This window comes from Falco rusticolus, chromosome 4, assembly GCF_015220075.1.
Source record: "Falco rusticolus isolate bFalRus1 chromosome 4, bFalRus1.pri, whole genome shotgun sequence".
Taxonomy (NCBI): Eukaryota; Metazoa; Chordata; class Aves; order Falconiformes; family Falconidae; genus Falco; species Falco rusticolus.
The window spans coordinates 53714819-53742794 of record NC_051190.1 but is presented as its reverse complement, the minus strand read 5'-3'; the positions used below and the strand labels follow the sequence as shown (position 1 = coordinate 53742794).

General features: G+C 42.9%; 1 protein-coding gene across 1 annotated transcript in view; it reads right to left on the bottom strand.

Annotated features, from left to right (window-relative positions):
• The window catches only part of OBSCN (obscurin, cytoskeletal calmodulin and titin-interacting RhoGEF), a 185675-nt gene that overhangs the window by 50804 nt on the left and 106895 nt on the right, over positions 1-27976 (bottom strand). Inside the window, exons 63-85 of the mRNA XM_037382736.1 lie at positions 26179-26445; positions 23983-24255; positions 23112-23384; positions 19352-19624; positions 16811-18166; positions 15924-16202; positions 15462-15540; positions 14973-15091; positions 13952-14149; positions 13481-13513; positions 13277-13375; positions 12603-12821; positions 11712-11778; positions 10089-10117; positions 9663-9791; positions 8709-8848; positions 7790-7990; positions 7383-7465; positions 6461-6634; positions 4851-5010; positions 3400-3516; positions 1964-2128; positions 500-658 (exon numbers count right to left, since the gene is read on the bottom strand). Of these exons, the coding sequence (XP_037238633.1) occupies positions 500-658; positions 1964-2128; positions 3400-3516; positions 4851-5010; positions 6461-6634; positions 7383-7465; positions 7790-7990; positions 8709-8848; positions 9663-9791; positions 10089-10117; positions 11712-11778; positions 12603-12821; positions 13277-13375; positions 13481-13513; positions 13952-14149; positions 14973-15091; positions 15462-15540; positions 15924-16202; positions 16811-18166; positions 19352-19624; positions 23112-23384; positions 23983-24255; positions 26179-26445 (4892 nt within the window). The remainder of the gene's footprint in view (positions 1-499; positions 659-1963; positions 2129-3399; positions 3517-4850; positions 5011-6460; positions 6635-7382; positions 7466-7789; positions 7991-8708; positions 8849-9662; positions 9792-10088; positions 10118-11711; positions 11779-12602; positions 12822-13276; positions 13376-13480; positions 13514-13951; positions 14150-14972; positions 15092-15461; positions 15541-15923; positions 16203-16810; positions 18167-19351; positions 19625-23111; positions 23385-23982; positions 24256-26178; positions 26446-27976) is intronic.

Sequence of the window (27976 nt, the reverse complement as noted above, 5' to 3'; positions counted from 1 at the left end):
TTCTTGCAATTTTAACCTGAGCCTTGAATGTCTGAAGATGAGCTGATCAAATCCTCTGAATTTTTCATTTTTAAACAGGAATTGGTGTCAGAAAAGGACATAACCAGCAGAGAGAACCACTGGGAATATACAACTAAATTTACTACAACTGCCAAAACCAAAAATCTACAAATGCTAGCAAACACTATAGACAGAAAAATTCACATCAATATCATGTGCTTATGCAGTTAACTCGATGAGGTAAGAGATGACTGAACACTTGTACATGTCATCCCATTGCTTCCCAGTAAAAACCCACCCATGCTCCTGATAGTTTCTGACATGTTTCTGACAGGTTTAACAGAGAGATGTTGGGATAGACGTAGATTCTACTTGTGCTTCAAAGACTTTTAGAAACAAAGGAACTGCTCAAAAGGATTAGTGAAATGTCCAAGCTGGATATAAATGTTAAGTTCTAAATGACAAAGAAATGCTCTAGGTGAGGACATAATGATCAGACCTTCATGATGTTCTTGAAGATGTAACTGTAGGTGTCTGTCTTTGTGTCTCGCTTTGGTTTGCAGATCACAATATAGTTTTTGAAGAGGAAGACATGTCTTTTGTGTCCTTTCCAAGCCATCCTAGCTCCTGGAGCTCCTTCCCACACAATGAAGTGGCCCTGATAGGAAAAAGAAGGAAGAGCGCATAGTGATAAATCTGGAATCATTAGCACAATGATGTCTCACCATCATTTTTCAGCGAACAGATAATCAATGTTTACCGTCACATCGTCACCTTATGTATCTGTTTTATTACAGCACAGAAGATTGTTTCTAATGCTGAAAGCAATGCATTAGACTGACAGCACCAACAGTGGTGCACACAGCAGTTGTCATTGCATTCTCCTTTAAATAGTATTACTTGTTGCCAGAGAAACACAGAGCTCTTGTCAGGCAGGCACACTCTTGGAAATGGCAATGCTAATGGAAAACCGTATTTTGTGTGTTAGGCGGACACTTTATATGTTTACTTGGTCTCCTTCACCAGAGCAGGACATTCATTTCACATGCATCCAGACACACACAGCTCAGTTCGTGATGTGGGCTCCCCCCTGGCATCATCAGGGAGAAGTAAGCACTCTTGGGGTGTGATCAGATGTCTAGATGTGGATAGACGCAAGCCCATCCAAGTGCTACTGTTATTTAGCCTTACAACTTTGCTCAGCCATACACTGCGATTCCCAATAGGATACAAACAGGCAGAGTAAATGTCTTGCCCAGCATGACACAGTAAGTCTACAAAGAAGCAGGAATTTGAGTAAGGGTGTTGAAAGTCTTAGACTGGTGTCCTAATAGCTGCGTCATCTTTCCTCTGTGCCCCTAAACCACACATCTATTTCATGAGAGACACCTGGAGGAGCACACAGGTCTTCCGAAGATCTATGAACAGCTGTGGGAGAAACTTCCATAGGCTGACACAATGTTTTCACATGGAGTACATCCAATGTATGTATGCTGCGCTCCCTTGTATTAAGTTGCCCAGCCCATTAAGCTCTTTGAAAGAACAGTGTAAATTTGAAAACATGTAGATGAAAAGGCTCAGTGAGCTTCTAACACCTGATGAATCAGCAGGAAAAACCCACTGATGCCAGTAATTTCAGGAGCTTGCCAATAGTGAGAGAGGAGGAGAAAAATATAAAATGCTTAAAATGTGGGGGCCCAGAACAAATCTGTTTCTGTTTGATGAGTGGCTTGGAAAGGCAAATGACTATATTATGTATGAATTGCTCTATAAGCATCTATGATCTAGTGCTTCAAACCTTAATCAAGCCAGGACATCCACCTCTCTGAACAGTACGAAAGGCAATAAGCAAATACTCACTCTCAGATATGATTTCTAAAGGAGCTTCTTGTAGGACCTAAGGCTACTTAGAAACTATTGAAGGCAGGCATAGCCCTAACCCTGACTGAGAAATTCCAGTTACCTGTCGGATGGGTTCACCAAGGCTTTCCAAGGTCCCAGGATAATTCTCAATGAGTGAGACATGGAGGTTGTTTTCTGCTCTTCGGGTGAGTGCAGACACAATGGCATAAGCCTGCTCCAGCAACGTGCAGTTTTGGCTATTTCTTGCTTTGTTTCGGATTAATTCCTGTAGAGCAATGAAGAAAATGTTACTGGGCAGTCAGAAAAAGACCCTCAACATTTCCTTGATAGTCAGAGTTTCTCGGTACCTGTTCCAGCTCTTTAGTCTGAGCAACTTTATGCCGTTCTTTTACCATATGCTGCTTAGCTACTAAAGTCACTTCTTTCCTACCCATTCTGCAGCCTTAATGTCAATGAGTCTGGCTTTTCCTTACATCAACTGATATTAAACAAAGATAAAGCTTAAGGAAATACCAGATATAATTCTGTGATTCAACACCAAAAAAACCCAAAGCAATCCTAAATGTATCCAATGCATTTCTCTCACGCTTGCCCTGACGATGCCACAAGCCGAGCAGTTCACATGGTAGTGCTAAACTACAAGTCAGTACCAGATTAATAAAGAGAGAGGTTGGAAAAAACACAAAATGGCAGTTATCCTGTTCCGCTCATATTTGTTCCTGTTCCTTCTAGCAATGAAGGCATGGAAAGTCCCTGTGGTTGCTCTCTGTTCCAAGAGAACCTTCAAAATTTTGTTGTTTGTGTGCAGGCATGTGTTTAAAATTAGAAAGTTAATGTTCTTCAAACTATTCAAACTGCTCACTTACGTAACACTAGAATACAGAAATATTTCAGCATGAAATATACCCATCTTCCTGGGTATCCTAGTGCTATTTCTCATGAAAAATACTATTTAAAATGCCTCTCTGAAACATTTGTGGTCTGGGCTAGAACCTGGGATAGGAGGACAGATGAAGACTCGAAAGATGAAACATTTCAGGATTGTAGAATGGGACAAAGCTTTTCAGAAAACATAAATTTCATCTTACTAAACATCAGTATGAAACACAAGGAGAGAAAGTGGTAAGTCAGTATCTTACACACTGGAAACTGCTTATTTTTACAAATAATGGCTGCTGAGTGTGAAGCAAATTCATACTTGTCATGCATACATACATACATGTATCCATATATATATATATGCGCATATAAGCATACTTTTTTATATACGCATATGCACATATCTAAAGACCCCTCAGATAAAGCTGGCTGAACTTTATGGGGTTGGAGACTGAACATCTACCTGGATTTACATTTAGAAAAGTATTTCGAGAGCACCCTCACTGGTGGTGATTACTGACTGTCCTACTCAAGCAGCTTTCAATTGTATGTTGCATCAGAAGGAAGCCAAGAAATATGAAATAAAGTATTTTCCTGCACAAGCTACACAAAGAACATAAACATATCTGATATAAGCGTATAAAAGAAACTCTTCACCTTGATTATAGTCTGATACTGCTGGATCCTGTTTATGGGTTTTTCCAGGTAGTGCTGCAGTGGTGGGATAAGTGGCTGTGAAGGGTCTTCATTAGTTAAAATTTCATCTGTGTATCTCTGAAAAAATACATAGAAGAATGAAGAAAGGTTATAAAGAAAACAGAAAAGATTGCTCCCTGGAAATGCTCATATGATGCTGGTTCATAGACTTAACTCAGCCAAAGCTGGGTAGCTCTGCTGGACCTTACTAGCCCGTAGTTTGGACATCTGCAACCATCCCCCAGCCTTTACCAGACAGTTATCATTTCAGATTGCACGATGTCCAAAACGCTGAATTTGTCTGCTTTTCCAGTGCAGGGCTGACACTGGGGAAATGTGATCCAAAGCTTGCAGAACCAGATGGAGGGACAGGAGAGACCAGTGCTGTCAGCGGGTGGGAGGGCAGGAGTGGGTGAGCTCAGTGCCAGATCTTGGTCGAGAGTGGTCCGTGTGTTTGCAATGCCAGCGACCAGATATCCCAGCACATGGAGCCTGTGACCTGTGCTTCCCACTCCAGATGCCAGCAACTGGAGCCAGTGAGGGTCTCAGCACTGGCACCTGGAGCGGTAAGCACAGGCCACAGGCTCTACAGGCTGGGATATCAGCCCCAGCTGGACGCATTTGCACCCATGAGCACCACATCAGTTGGAAAGGATAATCCTTTATAAATAAAATATTAATTATATTTTAAATATATATTATATTTTAAAAATAGATTTGCCACAGGTGAAAATGCGTACAACTCACCAGCAAACTTCAATCTGGACTAGATGCAGGAGACCCAGGGTCCAGGCACGGACATTAGGGAGGCTGAGAGCTTGTGCTGGTAACTTGAAGGATCTGTGAATGTGGGGCGAGTGTGAACATGTGCATTTCTTTTCTAGCAAACATCACGTTGGACTAGCTGCTGAGTAGGAGGCTCATGGAGAGGGTAAAAGCACTCAGGCTCAGCACACAGGTATTGGACAGAGGGGCCATGCTTGCTACTCAAAGGGTCCACAAATATGCATGTGCTCATGGATCTGGAGCGTTGTGTGTACCCATTTTCACTAGTGAACTTCACTCCTGAGCAGCTGGAGCAGAGAAACAGGATTTGCCTATCTATACCTACGATTTATGTGAGTTTGCTTGGTTTTATACTGTCTCAAAACATCCCTTAATTACAACCATATTCATAGCTGTATAAACTTTATAATATTCATAAATGGATAAGCGTATGTAATTATGCTCCCATCTTGGTTGCACCTACCAGGAAGAGCTAGAGAGTGAACGCAGAATTATTATATTTGGCCAAGATTTCCCACAAAAAAAAATAAAATCCTTTTCAGGATCACATTTGATTAATAACTACATTTCTTGCTGCAGTGGGTTATAGGGTGCATGTTCCGCAGGTACTTTGGCTAATGTTTTACCTTGTAGAATTCCTGGACAGCTTTGCTGACCACAATCGACTCAGCCTGTACCCTCCCCACCAGGTACTGGATGTACTTATTAAAATCTGTTTCGTGCTTGATAAAGCACATGGCCACATCATCATCAGTGTCACATTTCTGCAAGCCTCGGAGGAAGACACTGCGGAGACAAAGAATAAAGGACATTTGAGGAGAAGGTGATGGAGTGAGGCTGGAACACAGCCCTGGCAGCCAGGCTTTTAAATCAGGCAATTTCAGGTTCAGAGAGATTAAAGGGAATGACTGGGGGAAACGAGGGGTGCTGCCACATTAGCATTAAACTTCTCACTGCCTCTTCATCCAGCATGGTGCTGTCCCTCATAATTCGGATGTATGAAATGCCCTGCAAGGAAGGTAGGGGTAACTTTCCAGGGCTTAGCTCAAGCTGGGAAGTTAACCCTTCCCCAGATCCTTATGCCTCAGTCTAAGGATCAAGGAGCCACCCACATGAGTGAAGACAGAGATCCCCACGGCTTCACAAAGGGTGTTGAGACAGGTTCACATGCACGAAGATTTTTAGCAGTGTTGGTAGCTGATGACATGCATCACCTCTTGCAGCTGAAGTTACTTTTGGGGAAAAACAAGAGGAGAGGCAGGTAGAAGAGAGAGGAGGGGGTAAAAAAGAGAAGAAAAATCTTTCCTCGTGACCCAGCCAGGAAAACTGCCAGATGGCCCACGTAAGCATCTTCCCCATTGCAGAAGCGGTGTCCCCCGTAATGCTTTTCCCAGGGTAATTATATACGTTTCATCATAGACTGCTCAAACTCCTTACTGGCTGCTCCTGCTTCCAATGCTACCAGCACCAGCGGGAGCACACGCTGATCAGGGAAGATGCTGCGTGCTCACTGATCATTGAGCTTTGTGTGTGAGTATTATTGACACCCCCGACCCAATGTAAGCCAAAAGTTAGGACCACAGAGTAGGAAAATGGGGAAGAAAGGGTGATTCTCATGCTTTTGGCAGGGTCTTTCCACGACAGCAAGGGTCTCAAGGTGTAAAAGCAAGCCCCTTAGAAGTGGAAAACCTAAGGCACATAAGACATTGTACAACACCTCTTCTTCCTGGTGAGTAAAAGTATTTCAGCCTGGACTTTGGGAAGTTGCTTTGTGAGCAGCAGATCTGCAGTAAATCCTTTCTTGGAGCAGGCAGAGGCATTGCGCCAAGGTGCTGTGCCTGGGCAGCCTGCTTCAGCTGGGTGTGTTTTGAATGCATAGAGGCTGGCATCAATTTTAGATGAATGTGCATCTCTATGAAGACACCACTGAAGTGCTTTTTACAAAAACCATGCTGCCTTTTTGTAATAATTCACTGTTTCTCTGTCAAATTCGCTTAAAAGGGTAAGAAATAAGCTAGACATATGAAGCCTTATAGCTCTGAAGGGTATTACAGGAGTCCCAGCCTGGTGCTATGCCATCATCTATCATCCCAAAAGGACCATTGATTCCCTTGCACTTTAGCACTGCCAGTGCTCCACATCCTTCACAGTAATAATAGTACTGTGGCTCTCACACCAGGTATGTCAGCCTGAACAGACAATTTGGTCTCGAATGAGGGCGTGTGGAAATGCCCACCTGGAATGGAAGCGAGCAATGTCATCAACATTTCTGAAGATGGTGGATTTCTGACTAGCGACAGCTCCTGGGACATTGGAACAGGTCTCAGTGTACTTAAGGTGATGAGTCTGGAGGAACTGGAGATCCTGAATGTAATCCTCTTCCGAGATCAGCAGCTCTTGAATAAGAACACTGAAGGGAAGACAAATAAGCAAAAAGAAATCACAGAAAAATTATCACAACTCATCAATCCTTGACATGCTGAGAGACTTTTAGGCTCTAAAGTAGAGATACATGATCGGAGGAACAGACTCCCTGGAGTGTGTTGGCTAGATCCTCTCTGACCATCAGAGGAACTTGGACACCCTACTCATGGAGTGACATCTACCTCTCTCTTACAGACATCTACTCCTAGGGCAGATAAAACAGAGCGTGAGTAACAAAAGGATCTATGTGAAGTAGACAGTAGCAATTTCAACGCCACTTGATGCAATCAAGAAAGCAAGTATCTCCATGACAGCACGCTCAGTAGTGTGTGCACTGCAAGGGAGCACTCAAGGTTGAGTGCTTTCACTCCCTCTTTAGACATCACCCTCAGATACAGGGCACCCCAAAGCACAGAGGTACTGTAGCTTAGGATTTTGTGAAATCTGAGAGCTTCCAGAATCTGCATCCTGTAAAGCTCTCCTTTCAAGTCATCCAGTATGATTTAGATTGCCTGGACTTCTCGTAGGCTGAAATCAACAACAAAACCCAACCAAAGACCACTAATGACCAGTCTGAGAGTCATGGGTTTGCTTGATTCTGGGGAAAGGGAGGTGGCAGGACTCAACAGAACAAAACCAGTGACTCTGGCAGGAGGGACCTAGATGTCAACACTCATGTCAGTTCAAGAGGCAGGGAAAATCAAAGGTGCAAATACCAAGTGACACGGGCTCACCTCAGCTTCCTTTTATATTCATCTTCAGAAACAAATTCCCCAGGGAACTCGGGAGCTTCTGTTGTTCCCCACTCTGGTGACAACTAAAATACAACAAAAAATAAATGTTATTCTTTTAAGCTAACAGTGCATGCTGAGGAATATCCCTCATGTATTCACAGTCCCTTTCAACAATTCCTAAACCAGTGTGGAATTTCTTTCTTGCTGGAGGATGATTAGGTCTTTCAAACCCAGGCACCCCTGCACACGTACAGAAATACTGTCTAATCAAAACACTAAAAAGTCCATCATGTCACAGACCCTTTCAACAATCTCCTCATCCACCACTCCTTGCAAAAGGGATGGCTCTCAACTGCAACAAGAGCAGGTAATTTTACATGAAAAAAAACCATCATATGATCAGTCACCTTTAATTTCTTGTCCAGATAAGCTGGAGATACCCATCCCTGTCGAGAGGGGCTAGATTTAGTGGGTTTAGTTCTGACCAGCCATTTCAGAGGATGAGCTGAATCAAGGACCTCCACATATTGGCCTTCTTTCAAAGTGATGGTCTCTCTGTCAGGTGCAGCAGGTATGTAGTCAGCTGTGACCATGTAGACGTCAAAGATCTGCAGGCATAAAGTGACAGTCATTTTGTGCTCTGAAAATAGAATGCAGTAACACCAGCAGAATGTAAGTGCTTAACTGTGTCTAATGTTTCATTGTCCAGCCCTTGTACAGCAAAAAGAATCAGTGTTTGCTTTTTGCAAGTGGAAGACTAAAGCTCTAGGAGGCTCAGGCCATATTTTCAAAAATATCTATTTGAGGTGGTTTGGATTTACATCATGAAACAGTGGATTTTTCTTCCAAGGCAAAACACAAAGAGTGGTCCTGAAAATGTCAAGTAAGGTAACAATTCCAAAGTTTCAATTTTATTTTATTTTATTTTTAGGAAGTGTTTGAAATGAATACCCTGAAGTTTTCCAATTTTCACAAAATTCACATTTTTCTCATTAAAAATTTCTCAACAAAATTCTTCTGACCAACTCTGTCCAAGGTTGCAGAAAATCAACCTCTGAGTTTCTGAAGCTCAGCCATGAAAGCGAAAGATGCCAAATAATGGATATATTTGGACCATGTTGACTTGAACAACCTGTTCAAGATCCCACAGCAAGCATCAGAATTTGATTCTCTGTGCTTTATATCACAGACTCGATACTTCACTACTAAGTGTAACTACTAAAGTGAAGTACATCCCTAAAGGCAACAGAGATCCTTAAACTATAGGAGATGGATCATTCTAAGTGAAGTTTTCTCCTTGCGTCAAACTTGTCTATAAAGATATACCTCTCCTCTGGAATCACCATCTTCAGATTCAGAGGAGGACTCCTGAGCAATGGATGAAGGTCTGGATCGTCCATGGCGAGGAGATGCAGAGGGCGTTTTTGATTCATCATCACTTTCTGCACCTGGCACTCGAAGCGTAGCTAAAAAGCAGAGGAACAGCAAAGTGTGAAATAAAGATCCCCAATTTGAACAAGAATCAAACCTATAATAATTCTCAATTTCATAAAATCAAATATTCCCTGGGAAGAGCATTTGTAGTATTTAGTGTGGTCTCCTATTGATACTTAGGATTAAATAAATTATTGAGACGTTTTAATACAGGAGGTTGCATGCCTACAAATATTGCTGCTGCACTGCAAGAACTTTTGTAGGAGAGGTAATTCCTCTATTTTTGCTTCAAGACAAAATTTTACTACACGACAATCAGTATATGATGCACAAACCAGGATTTTTTTTTGTGTCATTCAGCAACTCATTGGATTACTGCACAGCTATGCACAGTTTTCAGCCTCAACTTGATGTTAAAACCCCACTGAGGGCTAAAATTTGAGGACGTGGGAAGTCTTCAAAACAGGATTGCTTTCAGACTCCAGAGTGATGAGTATCTGAGGAGCTCAAAATACCCAAGATGTTCAAAATACACTTCCATTTTACAACCTGCCCTCTACTCTAAAGCTTAAAGTTATTCCTGCATAAACACTATGCATAAAATGGAGACTAGCCATCTTAGTTTACTGTATTTTTTTTTCTAGTTCAAAACCGTAAATTAAGACATGTAGTTTGGATGGACTCTTAAATTCTTAGTCCTAAGCATTTACCAATGTTCATATGCTTATGAGGATGACTGTCTCAAATCTTCATAAATCTCACTGATATTTAAGTCCAAATGTTATCTTTAAAAAAAAAATGCATATTTTTCTACATTGATTAAATTGTGTTTGCCAAGTTCCTTACCCTGACTTATTTTTGCAGATACCATTTCTGAGATACGTGAGGTGAGTTTCTGGAAGAACTCTTCTGAGCCAACATCAGCTAATGAAATAGGGCTTTTGGGTACACCTTCTCTACCAGCTTCAAGGTCTCCTAGAAAAGAGAGAATTTTGTATTAAGCAGGCAATAGCACTAGACAGTCATCTTTTTTGAGTAACAAAAGCTTCTGTGGAAGGTCTGATTTTCTTTACTTCCCCCTGTTTTTAAAACTGTGCTTGCTCATATTTCATCTAAATAATTCACCCTTGAACGGAGACCAGTCCTGAAAAGTTCCAACATATCAGACAGCTTCAAGAAAACTGCACAACAGTAGTTGGCAATCATGAAACTCATGTTCTCAGCTGCAGACATGCATGGCAGGAGTAGGAGAGAGAAAACAGCTTCTCTTACCTTCTCTTGTTTCAGAGGGATGAATAGCTCTGAAAAAGAAAAAGCAGAGTTAAAAGTTAAAATAAAATGTGCAGTAAGGAGAACTAAAGGAGAAACAGACCCTCCTCACACCTCATACGTGCAGGCTGGGAATACCGAAGGTGGGACTCTGGTCTGGGCTGCAGGTGCTGGCAGGTGGTACTCACCAGGGCCCCTGTATGAAATGAGAACTGGGGCACCTGGCTCATATGGGCACAGAAACACTTGGGTGTCCTAATCTTTGAGCCAAATCCCATCTGAGAATTCTCCTTATTCCTGACTTTTATTTCAAACTGTTTCATGAGAAGACCTGGCTGCTTAGCGAGTGGGTTGCAGAATGGAGCAGCCTCCATCTCCCTGGTGCCACTGGGACTTTATTCCCAGCTAACACTGAAATAAAACCGTTACAGTTGGAGACATTATGTCCAGTGGGATCTGTGGTCTCAGTCACTTCTCAGTGAACTGATGCTCACCAATTTCCAGTGGTCTCACCAGGAAACCAAGGACTGGAGAATAAGCAGATGCTGTGGTCCTGCCAAGAGGTCTGCTCCCACCACAGCAGGATGCCTGTGTGTTGGGACACAAGCCGACTGCTGGCACTGCAGTGGCTTTGAGGTCCAAGGAGACCCTTGCTACACTGACAGCTTTTGCCAGCTCCAAATCCATTCATGCCAGCAGGAAAGGGACAGGAGTTTCTCTTGTCAACACTGAGTGAAAACAGACATGTTTTCACAGACGTGAAGAACTACCAGCATGTACTTGCCTGTGATGAAGACCACATGTGGTGTTTCCCAAAAACTACAGCTGTCACAACACTAATACCCTGAAGGCAACATCTCTGCCATTCCTGTGGGAAGCAGGATATAAATGTTCATTGCACAAGCTGCTCTTCCCTAATTCTCTGTTAGTACATAGGAAGCATGAGGAAGCTCGCTCCACTCGATATATGATAAGCCATATTATCACTAAGGATGCTTAACAGAGCCTGGGCACATCCTTGGGACAGGTAGCAGTGGAACAGCTGAATTCAGACTGCACCCTTCTTCACTTTCTTCACACTTCAGAGGAAGACTGGTCAAGCCTTTTAGGCTAGACACACTCCAGAAGCTAATGTGTGTCCAGGCGGGTACCGCTTTTCAGATTTTATCTACCTAGTACCCAAGGCATGAATCGTGCAGATTATTCACCAGGTGCATTTGTAAACAAGAAGTTTGGGAGCAGACCCTTTCCATCATCATCTTTTTTGGTGAAGCACCAGTATATTTCAGTGTTGGCAGGTAGCAGTCAGACCTTGACCCTGTGATTTTTTTTGGCATTCTGCTTAGGAGATGGAAAAGTAGCAAGAGTTTTATATGACCTACCTAATTTGATATTTTTTTTCCCTCCTTGTTCCTATCCTCCCTGATAATCAAGCATAAATGGCTGACACTGGTGCTAGAGTATTTACAGCATTTTCCATCCTAGGACCTCAAATTATTTTACCTCTGGTGCTAAGACATGAATATAAGATGTCCAAAGTGAACACTGCCCAAAAGTGACTCACGGGAACTTCTGCAGGATGGTACCTGCACTGCTGCCCTTCGGCATGGGGGGCTGACCACTTACCCCAGTGTGGTCATGATGGCTTCCGACACCATCACGCGCTCCTGGGTCAGAACTTCAGCCTCTTTCACTGCAAGATTAGAGTTTATCATTAGAGGACAGAAGGCAGATAAAGTCCTTTTGAATGTATTTAATGTAGGCATGTTTTCTAGACACGGATTACTGGGAACACTGGAATACTGAATCTGCCCTGTTAGCAGCTCCTGACCTGGGATACATACTCCCACTCATATGATGCAACTAGTTTGCTCCTCTTCCTGTTCACATAGATGTATGATTAGCCCATTTCTCTACACTGCTCAAGCTATGCTCCTGTAGCGCTTGCTACAGCAAAAATATGGGATGCAAGGAAGGATAACAGAAAAATGGAGCCCTTCACAGTGCCGCCCCTACTCCCAGCCTATGTTTGCTTTTCCCCCATCTTAATAAAGGAATTGTGCCAAGAGAGCCCCTGGAAAGGTCTGCAAAAGGGGAAATCAAGGAACTCTAGCTGCCTTAAGGCAATTCTCCAGCGCAAATTACGTTAGCAGAGTGAAGCACTCAAAATAATTTTTGAAATGCTGACTTTTTCTAGCATTACTAGAATTACTTAGCATTGCCTTTCTTCCTTTCTTTTTGTTCTGTGCTTAATTTGGTTGTTTCTTACACTTGTCTTCTGTTTATACAGAAAAGATGCTGCTGTTAATCCACGATAGGGTCAGAAATCTAAAGCATTGTGGAAGCAAAGAGTATAATCATTTGCAAGGCAAGCGAAGTCATGGCTAAGCTTGGCAAAATGCTTTTTTTTTTCCGTTGTAATTTGATTAATTTCCTTATCAGTCATGGTTGTTTTTCTCTTAGGCACTGTATAAACAGCAACATGGAGAATGTGTTTGTATTGCAACAAAGACTTACCATCTGCAACTTCCACGGTGGCCGTGCAGATGGACTGGCCAGCCTTGTTGGTAGCAATGCATGTGTAAGCTCCACTGTACTTCTTTTTAACATCCAACAGGATTAGACTGTGATGCATATTTGAACTGGCAAGTTTATAGCCAGGAGTTTCTGGTTTGATCCACAGGATGTCTTCCCGAGACTCTTCTTTCAGCCAAGTAATAGTTGGTGGTGGATGTCCTAAAGGAGAACCAACGCAACGAGCTCTGATTTTCCTAATTCACTAATTCCTAATTCACACAGCCTTGCTGTGAATAAATGCTATTTTGATCTGTTTCCTGATACTTTTCCAACAATGACAGGCATAATATATAACAAAGGAACATAAACCTTTCTACAGCACACTCACAAGGATGCTAAACATTTTTTTAAAACCAAAACTGTAAATCACCACATCTTCATAAGACTACTAAGTGTTACTATCCCCATTTTTGAAAACAGGACAATGGAGGTGAGGATGAGTAAGATGCTTTTCTGTAAAGCACGTAAAGTCTTCTACAAAGTTGGAAGTCAAGTCCCAGACTTCAGGTACAGAAGACAAGGTTACAATGGCTTGGGCCAGGCAGAGTCAGAATGTGTTATGAAGTTATGCAATTTAAGTGCTATGCAGAGAGGCAAGCTATCTATCCACTTACCTTCAACTTTCACAGACAATGTGATGCTTGCACCTTTTTTCACCTTTTTATTGGTAAATCTTTCCAGGAACCTTGGCGGTATCAGCTGCTCATGGGAATCTGAAAGTGACATCATTGATGAAATATGGTGACACTGCCTCTGTGAGTTTAGACTGCTGAAAAATTCCTAGAGGTTCTGTTATCACCTGCTATGGCTTCTCTCACCTGTTTCTGATGGCTCTTCTTTCTCATCATGATCTGTAACACAAGGGAAAAAAATGACAAATGCAAATGCCTTTCTGTCTGTGAGTTGAAGGGGGGGGGGGGGGGGGCGGGGCGGGAAGTGGCTGCAGGAGATCACTCCTTACAGGAGAGATTACACAGAAATGTTAATATGATTTACGAGAGGCCTGCAGTTTTAATAAAGTGAAGCATTAAAGATAATGAGGTTGGGCAGGAATTCAACGTCTGTTTATGAAATAACAGTCAGACCCTAGAGAAGTGACATGTCCCATCTTCGGGACACACAGTAATGTATAGGTGAACCGAGATTAAAGCACATCAGCTTTTATCTACAGACTTCCCCATCTCACTCAACTTAACCTTGGTAGGCTTTCTCAAGAAAAACAGCTATATACAGTGGGAAGAGCCCCTGGAATAGAGAAAAGCAGATGCCAAAAAGAGTGCAATAGCTACCTTTGACTACCAGCCTGGCCGATGAATATGCAGAACCAGCGGAGTTGATGACAAATATTGAGTACTGGCCAGCATCTGCCTTAGTGATGTCACGGATTTCCAGCGAGTGGAATTCATTTTTATCAGTCTTCAGGATGCGGTCGGAGGCCTTTAACGGCTGTCCATTTTTGAACCAGTAGAGACGAGGCTGCGGGTACCCTGCGAGGAGCAGTCACAGACACAGAGAATGGAATGCATTGGCAACACTGATTTGGGAACATCTGCTTCTAAGCAGGAGCCAAGGAATCCTCAGCTCTGCCCAGGGCTCTCCTTGAAGGATTTACACAATTAGGAATAGCTGCAAACTCATGAAATTCCACTTAGAATTTCAGAAGAACTGTTCACGTTTTTTCCTGTCTCATCAGTTTCTGGCCCTCCCCATATTGGCTGCATGTGCAAATGCCTTCCAAGTTGGAAAGGTAACACCTAGGTCTGGTTTGCAACATACACAAAGAGAAAATTGAAGCCCAGACAGTTCTCATCGGTTTATAGGCAGCTATCAGAGAAAACAGGAGGATCCCTACCTCTCCCTATCACACACAGTCAACATCAGGAGGATGATTTTACCGGTTTTAGGTTGTAGCAGCAACGTCCTCATAGAGTAAGGCAAGCCCAGGACTGTTTCATTTATTAAAGAGAATAAAGGACACCCTCAATATCTTTTTTTTTTTTTAAATTATTCCTTATTGCTCCTCTAAAACTAATGTGCTCAGAGAATTGCAGGACTCAGTTTTCAGAAGCAGATGTCTAGAATTACGCCTGGAGACCTGGACTCAGAATGAGACAATTCATCTGCCTGAGTCTGCTGCAAAAGGCAACGTTCATCAGCACGAACACACTCTTCCAGCTGGTTTGTGCAAAGATGGTGCAAGACGCAGGGAGTGGGGTCACAGCTACAGAAAAGCACATTGGAAAACCTTGTCCAGCACTTTGACCTGGCAGCAAACCTGGAACAACTGACAGTGCTGTGGGCTCCTCTCACCTTTCACCTTCAGGTGAAATTTAGCCAGTGATGCTCCAGGTGCCACATGAATATCATGAAGCTCATCGAAGATCTGGGGTAACTGCTCCTCCTCAGTGGTAGATTCCTCCTGTTCTCGGCTAAGAAGGAAGTAGAATCAGAAAGAAGAAAGTCAGCAAGCCAGAGGAGAGTTAGGAATCAGCATCACTTATTTTAGGTGAATTCAGCCTGTGGGTTTTGTCATCATGATAACAAATTCAGCACCACGTGACATCAAAAGTAAGGGAGTGATACCGTGCAGAAACATCCCGGCTAGCCTGAGGCCAGCCAGAGCAAGTTTGCACACAATAAATGTCCGGCTGTTGCAGTTATTGCATCTCAGCTGATCTGGCTGTTCCTTTATGACATTAAACCAGCCCTGCTAGCTATAGCAAGGCCAGGCTTGACATAAATACACGTATTGATCTTACCAAGACAGAAATCGAAAAGAGCGAGAGTTCAGTATTTTACCTTGAAATATATTCTTTGGCACTGTAGTAAGAAGATGTCTCTGTGGCATCTGCTGCCGTCTCATAGTCAGTGCTGGTCACTGTTAAGTGGAAAAGGAATTGTTTTCTATATTCTGAGCTTTGAAACTATTTTTTTTTTAATATAATTGTCGTTTCTCTACTAATTTGCATGACTGGCAGGTTGATCTCACACTGCTGCTGCAGCAGGATCCCACACATCCCTGAATCATGGAAAACACCTCTGTTTATCTGGAAACCTTTGCTCTGAGCCTTGCCTTGGGGTTGGCAAAACCCAACTGAACCCAAGAGGTGTGCAAGTGAAATGTTTTAAGGGCAACGCAAACATTATTTTTTTTAGTGTAAATGGTGTTTTTCTTGAAAAAAAAACCCACAACAACCAAATGTATCCACCTCTCAGCAGCACCCCATCCCCTGGTTTTTCTACAGTGATTTTAAGACTTACAGTCCACTCGAAGCTCAGCCTTGGTTGAAGCAACTCCCATGTTGTTTTCAGCAAGGCAACGGTAAACACCCATGTCAGTGGGGACCACAGCTGTGATGATCAGCTGATGGCACCCTTCCTGGTCCTCATTGATCATGTAATGATCGTTTTCTTCAATAGCTTTCCCGTCCTTGAACCAGCGAACTGTGGGGAGCGGTTTGCCAACGACAATGCAGTCGAAGCTGACTGGATATCCATCTTGCACCTCTTGGTTTTGGAGCTCAGTCATGAACATGGGAGCTAAAGTCAGGGTAGTTAGGAAAGAAGAGAGATAAAACTTGGTTGTATTAGAAGATGTATTTCAAGAGCACTGCTATCCAGTGCCTGAAGACTCCTTGTTTCTAGGTTTTTTAATTGCAAAGTGATATCTTTTCGCTATGAAAATAGTCAAGAGGAAATTTCTTGACAAAGACTACAAAGATATTCTGTAATGCCGTAAGCATTGCAATACCACAGCTGCAAACTACACATTGCCTCTGTTCCTCTCCTTGTCAAAATAGCTTGTCTCCCTCGGGACTGTTCTGAAAACTGATTAATTTCTTTACGCATAATATCAGAGCATTTATAGACATAATATTGTAGCAGGGGACATCTATATTGTGAAAAGCAGCTTTGTAGATAAATCTGTACTTTGCAACCCCTTCTTTCAACATTAACCTCCTTCCTCGCCCTCAAAATGAAAACAAATAAAAATTCATCAGTTTTTCTAAAAGTGCAAAGTTTCCAGAAAAGTATCTGCACCAAATGAAAACAGAAGGCTTTTTGGAAGTTATTCATGAGTGAAAAGATAACATTGTGACCTGCTCTAGCTGTTCTTTCCAAAGAATAAATGGGTTTGCTTCACCTACCTGTATCAGAAGTCAGCAAAGGTGGTGGAGGTCTCACGACTGGTGATGCAAACTTCCCGTGGGCGGGTGGTGTTGCTTTACCAATACGCAATTCAATTTTTTTAGGGCCTTGCTCCAAAATATCAATCTCCACAGGAATTCCCAGAGCACCAAACATCTCTCTGAATCGAGTGGCGGCATTTTTTGCCTCAGACAAGATTTCAAACTTGATGTAGATGTACTGGTCATCCTCACGATATGTCTGATGGTCGACCACCTCTATGTCGCCTTCATCTGCACTGACAAAGAGCTCTTCCTCCACATCAGAGATCTCTGTTGAGATCTTGGCCCTGAAGAGTCTATGAAGTCTCCTTCCTGCTTTACGGAAAGCATCATCCAGCTCGCTGCCCGACGAGCTCTCCGTCTCGCTGTCAGTGCTTTGTTTAACCCGCTTCTCCTTATGAAGAACCTGAGGTTCCTGAGTGCCAATAACCACCTTTGCACTGTGTGAAACCTTGCCAAATTTATTGGATGCCTCACAGGTGTATTTACCCGCATCTTTCCTGTCCAGGCCGGTGATAATCAAAGAGCAGGTCCCATCACTGTAATTGTCTATGTGATAGTAGCGACCATCTGAGAGCTCTTCCCCGTCTTTCAGCCAACGGACTTTCATATCGGTTTTGCTGTGGGCCACACACTCAAGGTGGAGAGTGCTTCCAGGCTCACCCGAGAAATCTTTGAAGGTCTCAGTAAACACGGGGCATTCTTGTTGCTTGATCTCTTTCCTGACTTTGTAGCCTTTAAAAGCAGCTTGGATCTTCACAGCAGCCTTGTTCATGGAAGGATCATCTAAATCTGGTGTTTCTGGTTCGGTTGGCTTAGCAGCTGGGGCAGCCGCAACAGTCTCCACATTGGATTTCTCCCACTGTTTCCATAATTTGCCTGTGGAGGTGGACTGAACCTTGCTAGTAACACTGACACTTGCCTTCCCAGCTTTCTTGAGGTAGTTTACTAGTGAAGGAGTCCCAGCTCTAGACTCATCATCTGAGCTTGTGAAAGAGAAATCTGCTTCTCCTGTCCTAGCCAGCTCATCACATGTGGAGTACTCCTCAGAGTAATAGTGAGACATCTCTGCTTCCTCCTTCCTCAGCTTCTGAAGCTTCTCATCCTCTTCAGGCACTTCGCTGATGGAATCCAAGGTGGGCTCCCGGCTCATCCGGCGTTTCTTGGCCAGGGCTTCCCACAGGAGGTGAAGATCTCCCTCCTGAGCAGCCTCAGGGGGCAAGCTGGGCTGGACGTGGCCATCCACCAGCTCTTCTGGCTGGCTAGCAGGGGCTTCTTCCCTGGCAATCTCTTTTAGCATTGTCACTGCAGGAACTGATGAGAATGAAATTGATAAGTTATTAACAGACAAAATCTGTGAATAAGCTTTGAGAGAGCACGTGGGAACGTTATTCTATTATATATATATATTAGAATGTTATTCTAAAGGCAGGAGAGTATCAGCAGCATTTAACTAAGCATTCTGTTGAGAACACAATGGGAATTTGATATAACTGGACATAGTCCTGGGCAGTTTGTTCTAGGTGACCCTGCTCCGAACAGGGGGATGGACTACACCATCTTCAGAAGTCCTTTCCAACCTCAACTACCCTGTGATTCGATGCATTCATTTAAAACATGGCCAAGCAACAGCTTTTTTAGTCCTTGCACGTTTGAACCCAATAAATACATTTCTTCCCTTTTAAAATGTTGCAGTTGAGTGTTTAGTTAAGACTGCCAGTAGCACCTGGAAAGCTGTTCAGGCTCCTCCTGTTTCACAGCTAGACAGGACTTCACTGACTGTCTTGAACTGGCTCTAACGGGAGCAGGGACACCCAGCCCACATGGAGGTACGTGCCTGTTTAGACATGTCTAAGGCTGAAGGTTGTGACACACCCTCTGGGACACGTTGACTTGCCTCTGCATAGTGCCTGGTGCCTTTTGAGGTGCTCCAGGCTGTCTGGGAGATCCACCTGAGGTTCTCAGATACAACACAGGATCTATGAATGCTCTGTGTCCCTCTGGAGAAGGAGATGGAGGTCAGGAGTGATATCCTGAAGTGCCTCAATAGCACTAAAAGCCCACATGTGGGCCACTGAATCCCACCATAGGGGCACAACTCAGCTTCCTGAGCACTGGGACCCAAAGCCAGTTGGGGTGTCTAGGACAAGGGGCTGGCAGATACAATGCAGAATATACAAACGAGCCCTCACTTTCTGAAGTGGCAGCTGAAGGCCAGGCAGAATACCCTCAAGCATCTCAAAAGGTACCAGAAACCCACGTAGAGACAACAACTGTATCACACCTTAACTGTCTGACTCTGGAAAATCTGATCTGAGCAGCTCAGAGCTGTTAGGGATTTGGAAATATACTGGGCAATACCGAATAGGAAGATAACAGTTCTTTGTGAGTTGTTATCACAGCTTGTAAAATAAAACAAATTCCAGTCCAAGCTGTGGAGGTGCCCCTGGATGTCTATACAGAGAACTGATTTACATCACAGGAGCGAGCTCTCTGTACCTTCGAGACACAAGCTGGCAACAGATTTGACATCTGGAGAAACCATGCAGGTATAAGTGTCCTGGTCTTCAGGTTTAAATGAATGAATAATGAGTATCTGTTTTTTTCCATCAGAGAGGATCTCGTATCTCCCTCCAGCTTGTATTTTTTCTTTTCCTTTGAACCATGTCACAGTCTCTTGAGTTTCACTTGATAATCTGCACTCCAAGCGAGCCACCTCCCCTTCTAAGACTGATCCTCCCACCAAAGGCTGGGTGACTGTTACTGGAGGCTCTGGAATCACAAAAAAGTGAATTGATACAAAGAACATATCATAATCTGGCTTTAAGGCACTCTATAAAATATCCAAGCATCCCAGCCTTCATTTACAGATTCTTTAGCTGTTGTAGACAACTAACAGGGGAAAATAATGACGGGCAGCATCCATGGTTTTGCACTTCCAAAAATAAGATCAAAATAACTTTACAAGCTCTCTCAGCAGTGAAACCAGCTCCATTTAAATATATACATGCAAAAGTGGTTGCATTTTTTGAGTTCCTATATTTATTGGCTGATCTTCATTTACCCATCGCCAGCATTCAAGCAGTTCTACAGGTTCTGGAAGATCTTAATGTTTAGAAGTGAAGCAGTTCTGAAGTGAAACAAAAAAGCAGCAATAAAAAAAATAAAAAAAAGAAAAGAGATTATTAAAAGTGGCATTCATCCCAGTCTTGAAAGTAAATATGTGTGTGTGTGTGTAATGACGTTAGCTTAGGAAGAGTAAAAATTCTCAAAAAGCATGAAGACATTAAAAATAAAAATTCTCTTTATCTTTACTTTGGAAGGAGGCCTGCCAATGGCATGCTGTTTGTATGACAGCGATACTCAAAATGAAGTGAGAAGAAACGCATCAAACAGGGAGACATTGACTGGGATGTAAAGCACACAGCTGAGTTCCAAAAGCAGCACGCTCCTGAGCGTCATCTGCCCCCTCTGCATGTCTCACCACGGGGAGGGAATCACTGCCCAAAATGCCTTGGGTTTGTTGTAGACAAAGTCAGCAAATGCAGAGTTATCAGGGTCCAGCACCAGCATCATTGCATGTCTGAGCCTTAAGTAAAAGAGGATTTTTTTATTATTATTATTTTCACTTTGAGGGATTTGCCAGGCATTCAGCTATCACAGAAAGAGTTGCAAGAAAAGGAAGATTGAGGGAGGCTCTCCATCCCACTGTAGCTTCCAAAGTTTCACCAACAGACAGCAAAGAAAGAGTATACTCCAGCATTTCTTTGTGGGGGTTATTGAAAAAGATAAGCAAATAATATAACGAGAGAAAGATGGGTGAAGACGACAACACTGCCAATCCACTGCATCAGTACCAGGGTCTTGGTTACCCCAAACGCATTCCAGCATGCCCCTTTTGACTCATTCCATCCTAACTCCAGTGGAGAAGAAACTCATGGTGACTGCACAACACATGGATGCAGCGCAGGCTGCAAGGCAGCTTGATGCAGCTTGGAGAAAACAAGTGTTGAGTACTAACAACGCAGCAGGTTTTGTTCGCAGGAGCCCACAACAACTTTTCCAAGCTTTTTCTCCTCTACTGTGCTGGCAGCAAAGCACTGAAAGATGCTGCAGAGTGAACTCTGCCAGGAGATGCCTGGAACAGGTGAAGCAGGCATGCCATGCAAAACACAGGGTCCACAGCAGCTTGCAGTCCTCCATGGGGGCACCTCTCCATTCTCACCTAGCCACACCGTCTGAGGGAAGTGCACCGGCTCGCTGGCCCCAACTTTGTTTATAGCTGAGACACGGAATCTGTAGGGTTCACCTGGAGTGAGATCATCCACCATAAACTCCGTTTTTTGAATAATGCCCTTGCTGCATGACTGCCAGCCAACCCCTGGGATTTTCCTCTCCACGTTGTAGCCTAGGATGTCACAACCACCATCGCTCAACGGCTTGTACCAAGACAGAGTTACAGAGTTGCTGTTCTTATTTAAAACTTCGGGTTCTTCAGGTGGATCAGGGTGGGCTGAAGGCACAACAGAGGTCCCGTGATGTACGACATGAGCAATAATGCTTTATACTAAAACAACCAAGAGCCTTCTACAAGCAATGAGAAGAAACGCAACGGATTTAGTGTTTGTCTTATTGAAAAGTTGAGTGGGTACGTGCCCATGACCATGAGACATACCTATGCACTGCTGAGTTTTCCTTTGTCTGCCCTGACCTACCCTGCTAATGACAAACATCTAATTTCCAGCTGTCATCTCACGTACTTAATGTCACATATTGTGATTTTTTCCTGCTGCTCTGTCCCACGCAGCTCAAAATAAAGATGATCTACACCGTCCATGTTATTAAGGCAATTAGCTTAAAAGTTTGGGTACATTTGGGCCTTGATAATTTTTTATTTCAGGTCTGGCCTTAATAGAAATCAAATTATTGTTGGACTACAGAGTAACTCTAGCAATTTAATGGCAAGTCACTCAATTTCTGTGTAATTGTTATATATGTCACAGCATGAGGCAGTAACAAATACATATATACCGGGAATGGTCTGGTGTTCTACCAGACTGGCTACTGATGATCACACTCAGTACATTGGAAAATGTTCCTCACTTAATTTACACTTTGGCTTAGAAAACAGAAATAATTCTTTTTGTCTTCAAGTTCAAGGCATTTGCCAAGTAAATGACCTGCTGCGACGTACCAATGCAACAAATTAAAGGCAAAACAGTCAACAGCCTGTTCTTTAATTCTGGACACTACAAATATAATATAAAAGCTTCTTTCCTCTATTTTCAGCCAAATTTCATACAGAATACCTGTCAACAGAAGGAGTTCATGACAACAGTATTTTGCGGTTCCCAAAATGCAGGCGCCCAAAATAAGATGACAGATTTAAAACAGTGTTAACAACCAATTTTTTGGTGGAAATGACCAGAATGTATCAGAGGTCTCTCAAGCCTCAGAAATCATTAGACAGACAGACTACCCATAAAAATTTAAAGAATGGATGGTTCATCAATCAGTGGCTCTTGAACATCTCAGCCACAACGTACAGCTGAAATACATCACATTATCTCATACCCATCACTGGGGTTGTGCTGGTGCAACCACTGCTGGGTGACCCTCCTATCCCGGTGTGGGAAGGAGCCAGACCTTGGGCGCTGGAATGGATATTGACAATTCATTGGTCTAATCTGCTCAATGAGGGGATTAGGGAACTGTCATCTTTTCTACTTGTGAAGTACTCCAAGACCTATTAACTCTTGTATCTCTGAAGTACAAGGTGTATGTTTCATGGATCCCACCCACAGGAAGATTTTAATAGGTAACTCATTAATCTGGCAAACTGGTTGCCCTGCACTTGAGCAGATCAGCAGATTTCAAATGGTTCTCTGCTGCCCGGGATAAATTTTCCACGTGCACTCTAGGTCAGCTCCCTCTCATGTCCATGTTTGCCGAGGGTGACGTTGAACTCCGAGTAAATTGGTTTCCACTACACTCCATGTTACATTTTACAAAAGACTGCAGCTAGAGAGGGCTGGTGAACATCTCTACCATCGCTAGCCTGGTATAATTTTCTCCTGATGAGGTGGACCATTTCTGGTCAAAGAACAAGTGGCCCAGTAGCACCTTCTCAGACCAAGAACACTAGCTTGGGACATGCAAGGCAAAGAGAAAAGAACCAGCATAAAGATTAGAAAATTCAATGCTCAATGCCAAAGTCTGAGATTTCAAGTGCTGCTGGGCCAGAATGACAGACACTTACCTAGCACAGATAACTTGGCTGATGCTATTGCTTCCCTGGAAGCAAAGGTCACCTCTCCAGAATGATGCGATTGGGCTTTTTTCAGAATAAGTTTGTACTTGTTTCCTTCTGCTTGCATCTCCCAGTCATCACCTGACTGGATCTCTGTGTCATTACTATACCAGGCAACTTCAGTAATTGGCACAGCTTCACTTAGAACGCAGCTAAACGTAGCTTTCTCCCCTGGAGAGACTTCCACATCTGTGAGAGGCTGCAAGATCTGCAGGCGCCATCCTGTAGATAAAAACAGGCAACGAAGCCCTCAGTTACAGAAACAAACACAAGCAAAAGATTTTGTGAGTATCTACGCTGAAGCTCTGCACATTCAGACCTTGGAGACGAAGGAGATGATTGAAAGGGAGGTTGTGTGTAGCACTAGAACAGAAGGTATCATTGAGGACTGAAACTTTCCAAAACTTTCCTGAGCAAAAACCAGCCTAGCAATGTCTTTCACAGGTAGCAGAAAACCCTGATGGAGAAACGATGCTATGACCGAGGATGGCTGTTCGTGTACTCTGTGAGGGGTTCTGATCCCTGCAGGCATCTCCAGGAATAACATACAATACAATGATGCAGAGATAATATTGTTGCTGATATAACTCACATGTCTAAAGCTCTGAAGTACTTATAAACACGACCCAACTCAAAACAATAACGACAACAAAAAAAGCAATCATAAAATATCATCCATTTGTTGTGTGGGAAGAAGATTTAGGTAAGAAGCAAGCAACAAATGCAACTTTTCCTCTGTGCTACTCATCATATTTTACTGGTTCATTTTCCCTTTCTAACCAGCCATTTCCGACTCCCCATGCAGGAGTGGCACAATTACCTTTCACCGTCAGGAAGGCTGAGCTCACTGCGTTGTTGCACATAAAAGTCACCCTGCAGCTGTCCTGGGGAGTTAGGTTCTTCAGCAGCAGCAGATGCCGGCGCCCATTTTCAAAGTAAACCATCTCAGTGTTTTCTGTAGTTTGGGCAGGTTCGTCGTCAATCAGCCAGTTGTAATTGTAGCACTCGGGCTTGGAAAGATAGCATTCAAACAGGGCTTCCCCTCCTTCCACCGCTTCCACGTTCTCCAAGCCCTGGACAATGCTGTTCTTGGCTGGCAAAGAAGGACAGCAGTATTAATCATTTGGCCATGCACATCTGTGTGGTAACCAGCCTTGGAGCGCTGAATGATTCCCACTGCTGGAAAGCTGATGGAAAGGTTGTGGATGTGATAAACGGTGCTTGTAAGTTTAATTGTTCATTTCAACCACGCTCTAACACAATACTATGTTAAAAAACATTTTACGTAGTGAGATTGTTTAAAAATAATAATAAAACTGACTTCTGTTTTTACAAATAAAGAAAAAAAGTGTTGGTGTTTATATGAATTAGGCCAGTAGTCGATAGGAAGAGATAATTCAGGAAGATGAAGTATAATCAAATTCCTTCTGTCCCACAGCAGGTAACACTTCCCGCAGATCTCCCAGGCAGCACAATTATCATCGTAATTAGGGAGATGCAAATCTACGGGTAGCTCATGATAATATCTTACTACCTCTACTTGCAAAGCAAATATGAGAGAATATTATTGCTAGCAAAGCTACAGCGACTGTCATCTGAGTTAACAAGTCTGCCTCTAGGAAACACACACAAAGTTAAAATCTGTGTTAACAGTACTGTGAACAGCAAATTTCTGAATTATTACAGCAGCTCTGTGATAACGTACTCAGTTTATTTTCGCATACATGTGTAGTGAATTGCGTAGTCAGAAACACACGTGTCTACACACTGCATTCGCCCGCCGAGTCATGCATCGGTTAGTTTTTGTATGTAAGCAATCAGCCTGATGCAAAATTAAACGTGGGCTGCTGCATGTGAATATAACGTGTGTTAGACCAGCTACACGGACAAATTACATGCACAACAGTGGGAACACACAGCTGAGTAAATACAGTTTACACAAATACCATACAATGGTCAGCATGATCTATAACATAAACCAATAATCTGAGACATTCCCGTTTAAATCTCTGAAACCATTTTCTGGCACTGTTTTAAGCAAAAATCCCAACAACTGAACAATTTTTGTAATAGCAAAAAAAAAGTTACTAAAATAATTCAGATTTTTACAATATTCATGCTTATGAAAACTATAAGGAGTTTGTAAATCCTTGGAGAACATTTAATTTTGTTAGAACAAATCCAAGCTGTTTATTTGTGCTGGGTTCCCTAACTACAAAAAGCAGCCAACTACAGATCCTGCCTCCTCTGGGATGCTATTGGATTATGTTTATTATGGAAAGTATTTATCAATGTAGAAAATCTTATAATAAATAATGCCTTGCTTTTTTTAAGCAAGAAGGCATAATTGCCACAAATATTCAGAAAGCAATTCAGAACCATTGCTCTTGCTGATCAAGCTAACTCACGTGGTGACCAAAACCAGTAATTTCATACACAGCAGAAAAAAATAAGAAACATCAATATAAAATCCTAAATCTATTGTTAATATTTTTATTTACTCTTTCTCAGGCACCTCACAAATGCTGATGCCAATGAGAAGGTAATTCCTGAGTGATCAGTATTTGAAACAAATAAAATACCAAGCTACCTTAACTTAGCTGAAAATAAAATTAAATTCCACACTTTTGATTAGCTACTGGTTTTAGGGCACACTGTGTGTAAAAAGTACTCGATCAGGAGAAAAGTACTCTTACTATTCCTCTGGACCAACATTATATCTGTGATTTTACAGTAATTGAGCAGGACACATCCCATTGCACTGATGCTCCAGCTCACTGTAGAAGAGGTATGATGTATAAGTGGCATAGTAAGCGAGCAAGCTCCAGTGAAATGTTGCAGTTTCATATTCAACTCCCATTAATTCCCAACTACTTTTATCATCGTTGTCAGTACTGGAGTGAGCACCAAAGAGCCAGTATCTGATGCATCACTTATTGTGAGGTGCTGCCATGATTTTTCCACCTCTTTTATTTGGAACCCATGATAGTCTTCCTCTTTGGCTGGAAGACCTCACCTTGAACATCAAGTGTAGCCATCACTTTAGTGCCTTCAGCTTCACAAGAATAGATGCCAGTGTCTTCTGGTACCGTAGGTTTAATTTTTAGCATGCTTACATTCCAGTCCTGAATGATAATCACTCGCTGCCCATCTGCATGTATTTCCTGATCATTTTTCTTCCATATGGCGTGTACTGGCCTAGAATACTGGCATATGAACTCTGCTGTGCCATCTTCATCAACAGTTATATCCTGCATGGGACTGACCACTTCAATGGTTGGATCTGTTAACCAACACGTCAGGAAGGACATGCGTTAGTGGATCCTCATGGAAATCACGACTTAGAGATTTTTGACAAGCACAGAGCCTGTGCGGAGCAAGCAGAGTGACAATGCGAGCAGCAAGCTGACTGGGCACGCTGGGGATTAGCAGTTTTAGTTAGTGCTTGTGTCAGCATCAAGCAGGATCGAAGCAAAACTGGTACATTAGAACATAGCTATCACACTGGAAAATGGACCACCAGCAATTCAGGTTTGTGCTTTAACGGTCCTGAATATAAACTTCTGTGCAGAACATCTGGATTCCCTCCAGGCTTAGTTTTTCTCCCAGCATTGTTGAAATCTTCTAGACTAGGAAGCACTGGATGTGAAACACTTCTGCTTCCCAGAATGTGGCAGGAGCGCAAGTGTGAGAACAAGAGGACTGCAATGGCCAGGCTGCTGTGAGTGGATCCTGGTAAACTCTCAACCTCACGCAGCAACAGGAGAAGGCCAAAAACTCTACCAGAGGCTCCTTGCATGAGCAAACTGCAACCACTCATTGGAAAGAAATGCTGTACTCAAACACAAATAGTCACTCCTCTCCTGTGGTAGCGATGGCTACGCGTCGGGACGCACTGGCAGCATGAGGAGCAGAGGTCCAGGCGAACTGCAACAAAAAAGGTCACTTCCCAGGAGACAGGCACTTACTGTTTTTATTAACCATGTGTTCCTCTGCAGCAGAGACATAGTTTGGGGAAAAATATTATTTCCTTTACAGTAACTAATCTAGAGATGCAGCATGAACCATCGCAATATCAGATGGAGAGCCCATAAAATGCTGAGAGCAGCTGGATATGCAGCTTCTCTGAAGAAGGTAAGCTCCACGAGGCTGCTTGTAAGCATCCAGTCTTCCTTTTAACATACTAGTTCTGCTTCCTGGGAGGCGGCACAGTAGGGCACAGTAAATATATGTCACCTCAAAGTATTGTGAGTTTCCAAAGCAGTCAAGGAGTCCCTCCTGATATGTCAAACTGGACCACTTGCATGTAGCTGCAATATATACACTAAAAAGAAAATCCTCAAAGAAATCTGAAAATAGAAGTCTCTCTGCAACATCCTTCTCAGCAGAAATATGTCAACTTCCCCCCCAAAAATGACAGGGCTATGATGGGACCTAAAAAGATGACAGTCACAGAAAGATGATACATGTCCTTATCTTTCAGATAGTTGTACTGATCATAAGCCAGCCAGAATAAACTATGCTGGACCTCTGTCCAGAATGCTACTCTTGAACCAGTACATCAGGTCAAGGATTTGGGATGCTACTAGCAGATCTTGGTAAGCAAAGATAGTCTTGCAAATGTCTTTTGGAAACTTGTGGCAAGGCTTAATCCACTCTCTAAGGCTCCTCCTACCACTCTGTGTGACTACACGTGTGTTTATGGGGAGGAGACATCAATGGCAAATCATGGAGATGGTTTTGTTACACCAGGACCGAAGAAACAAGAAGGGATCTGTGGAGGTGGGGAGTACAATACTGTCACCTTTCATAAG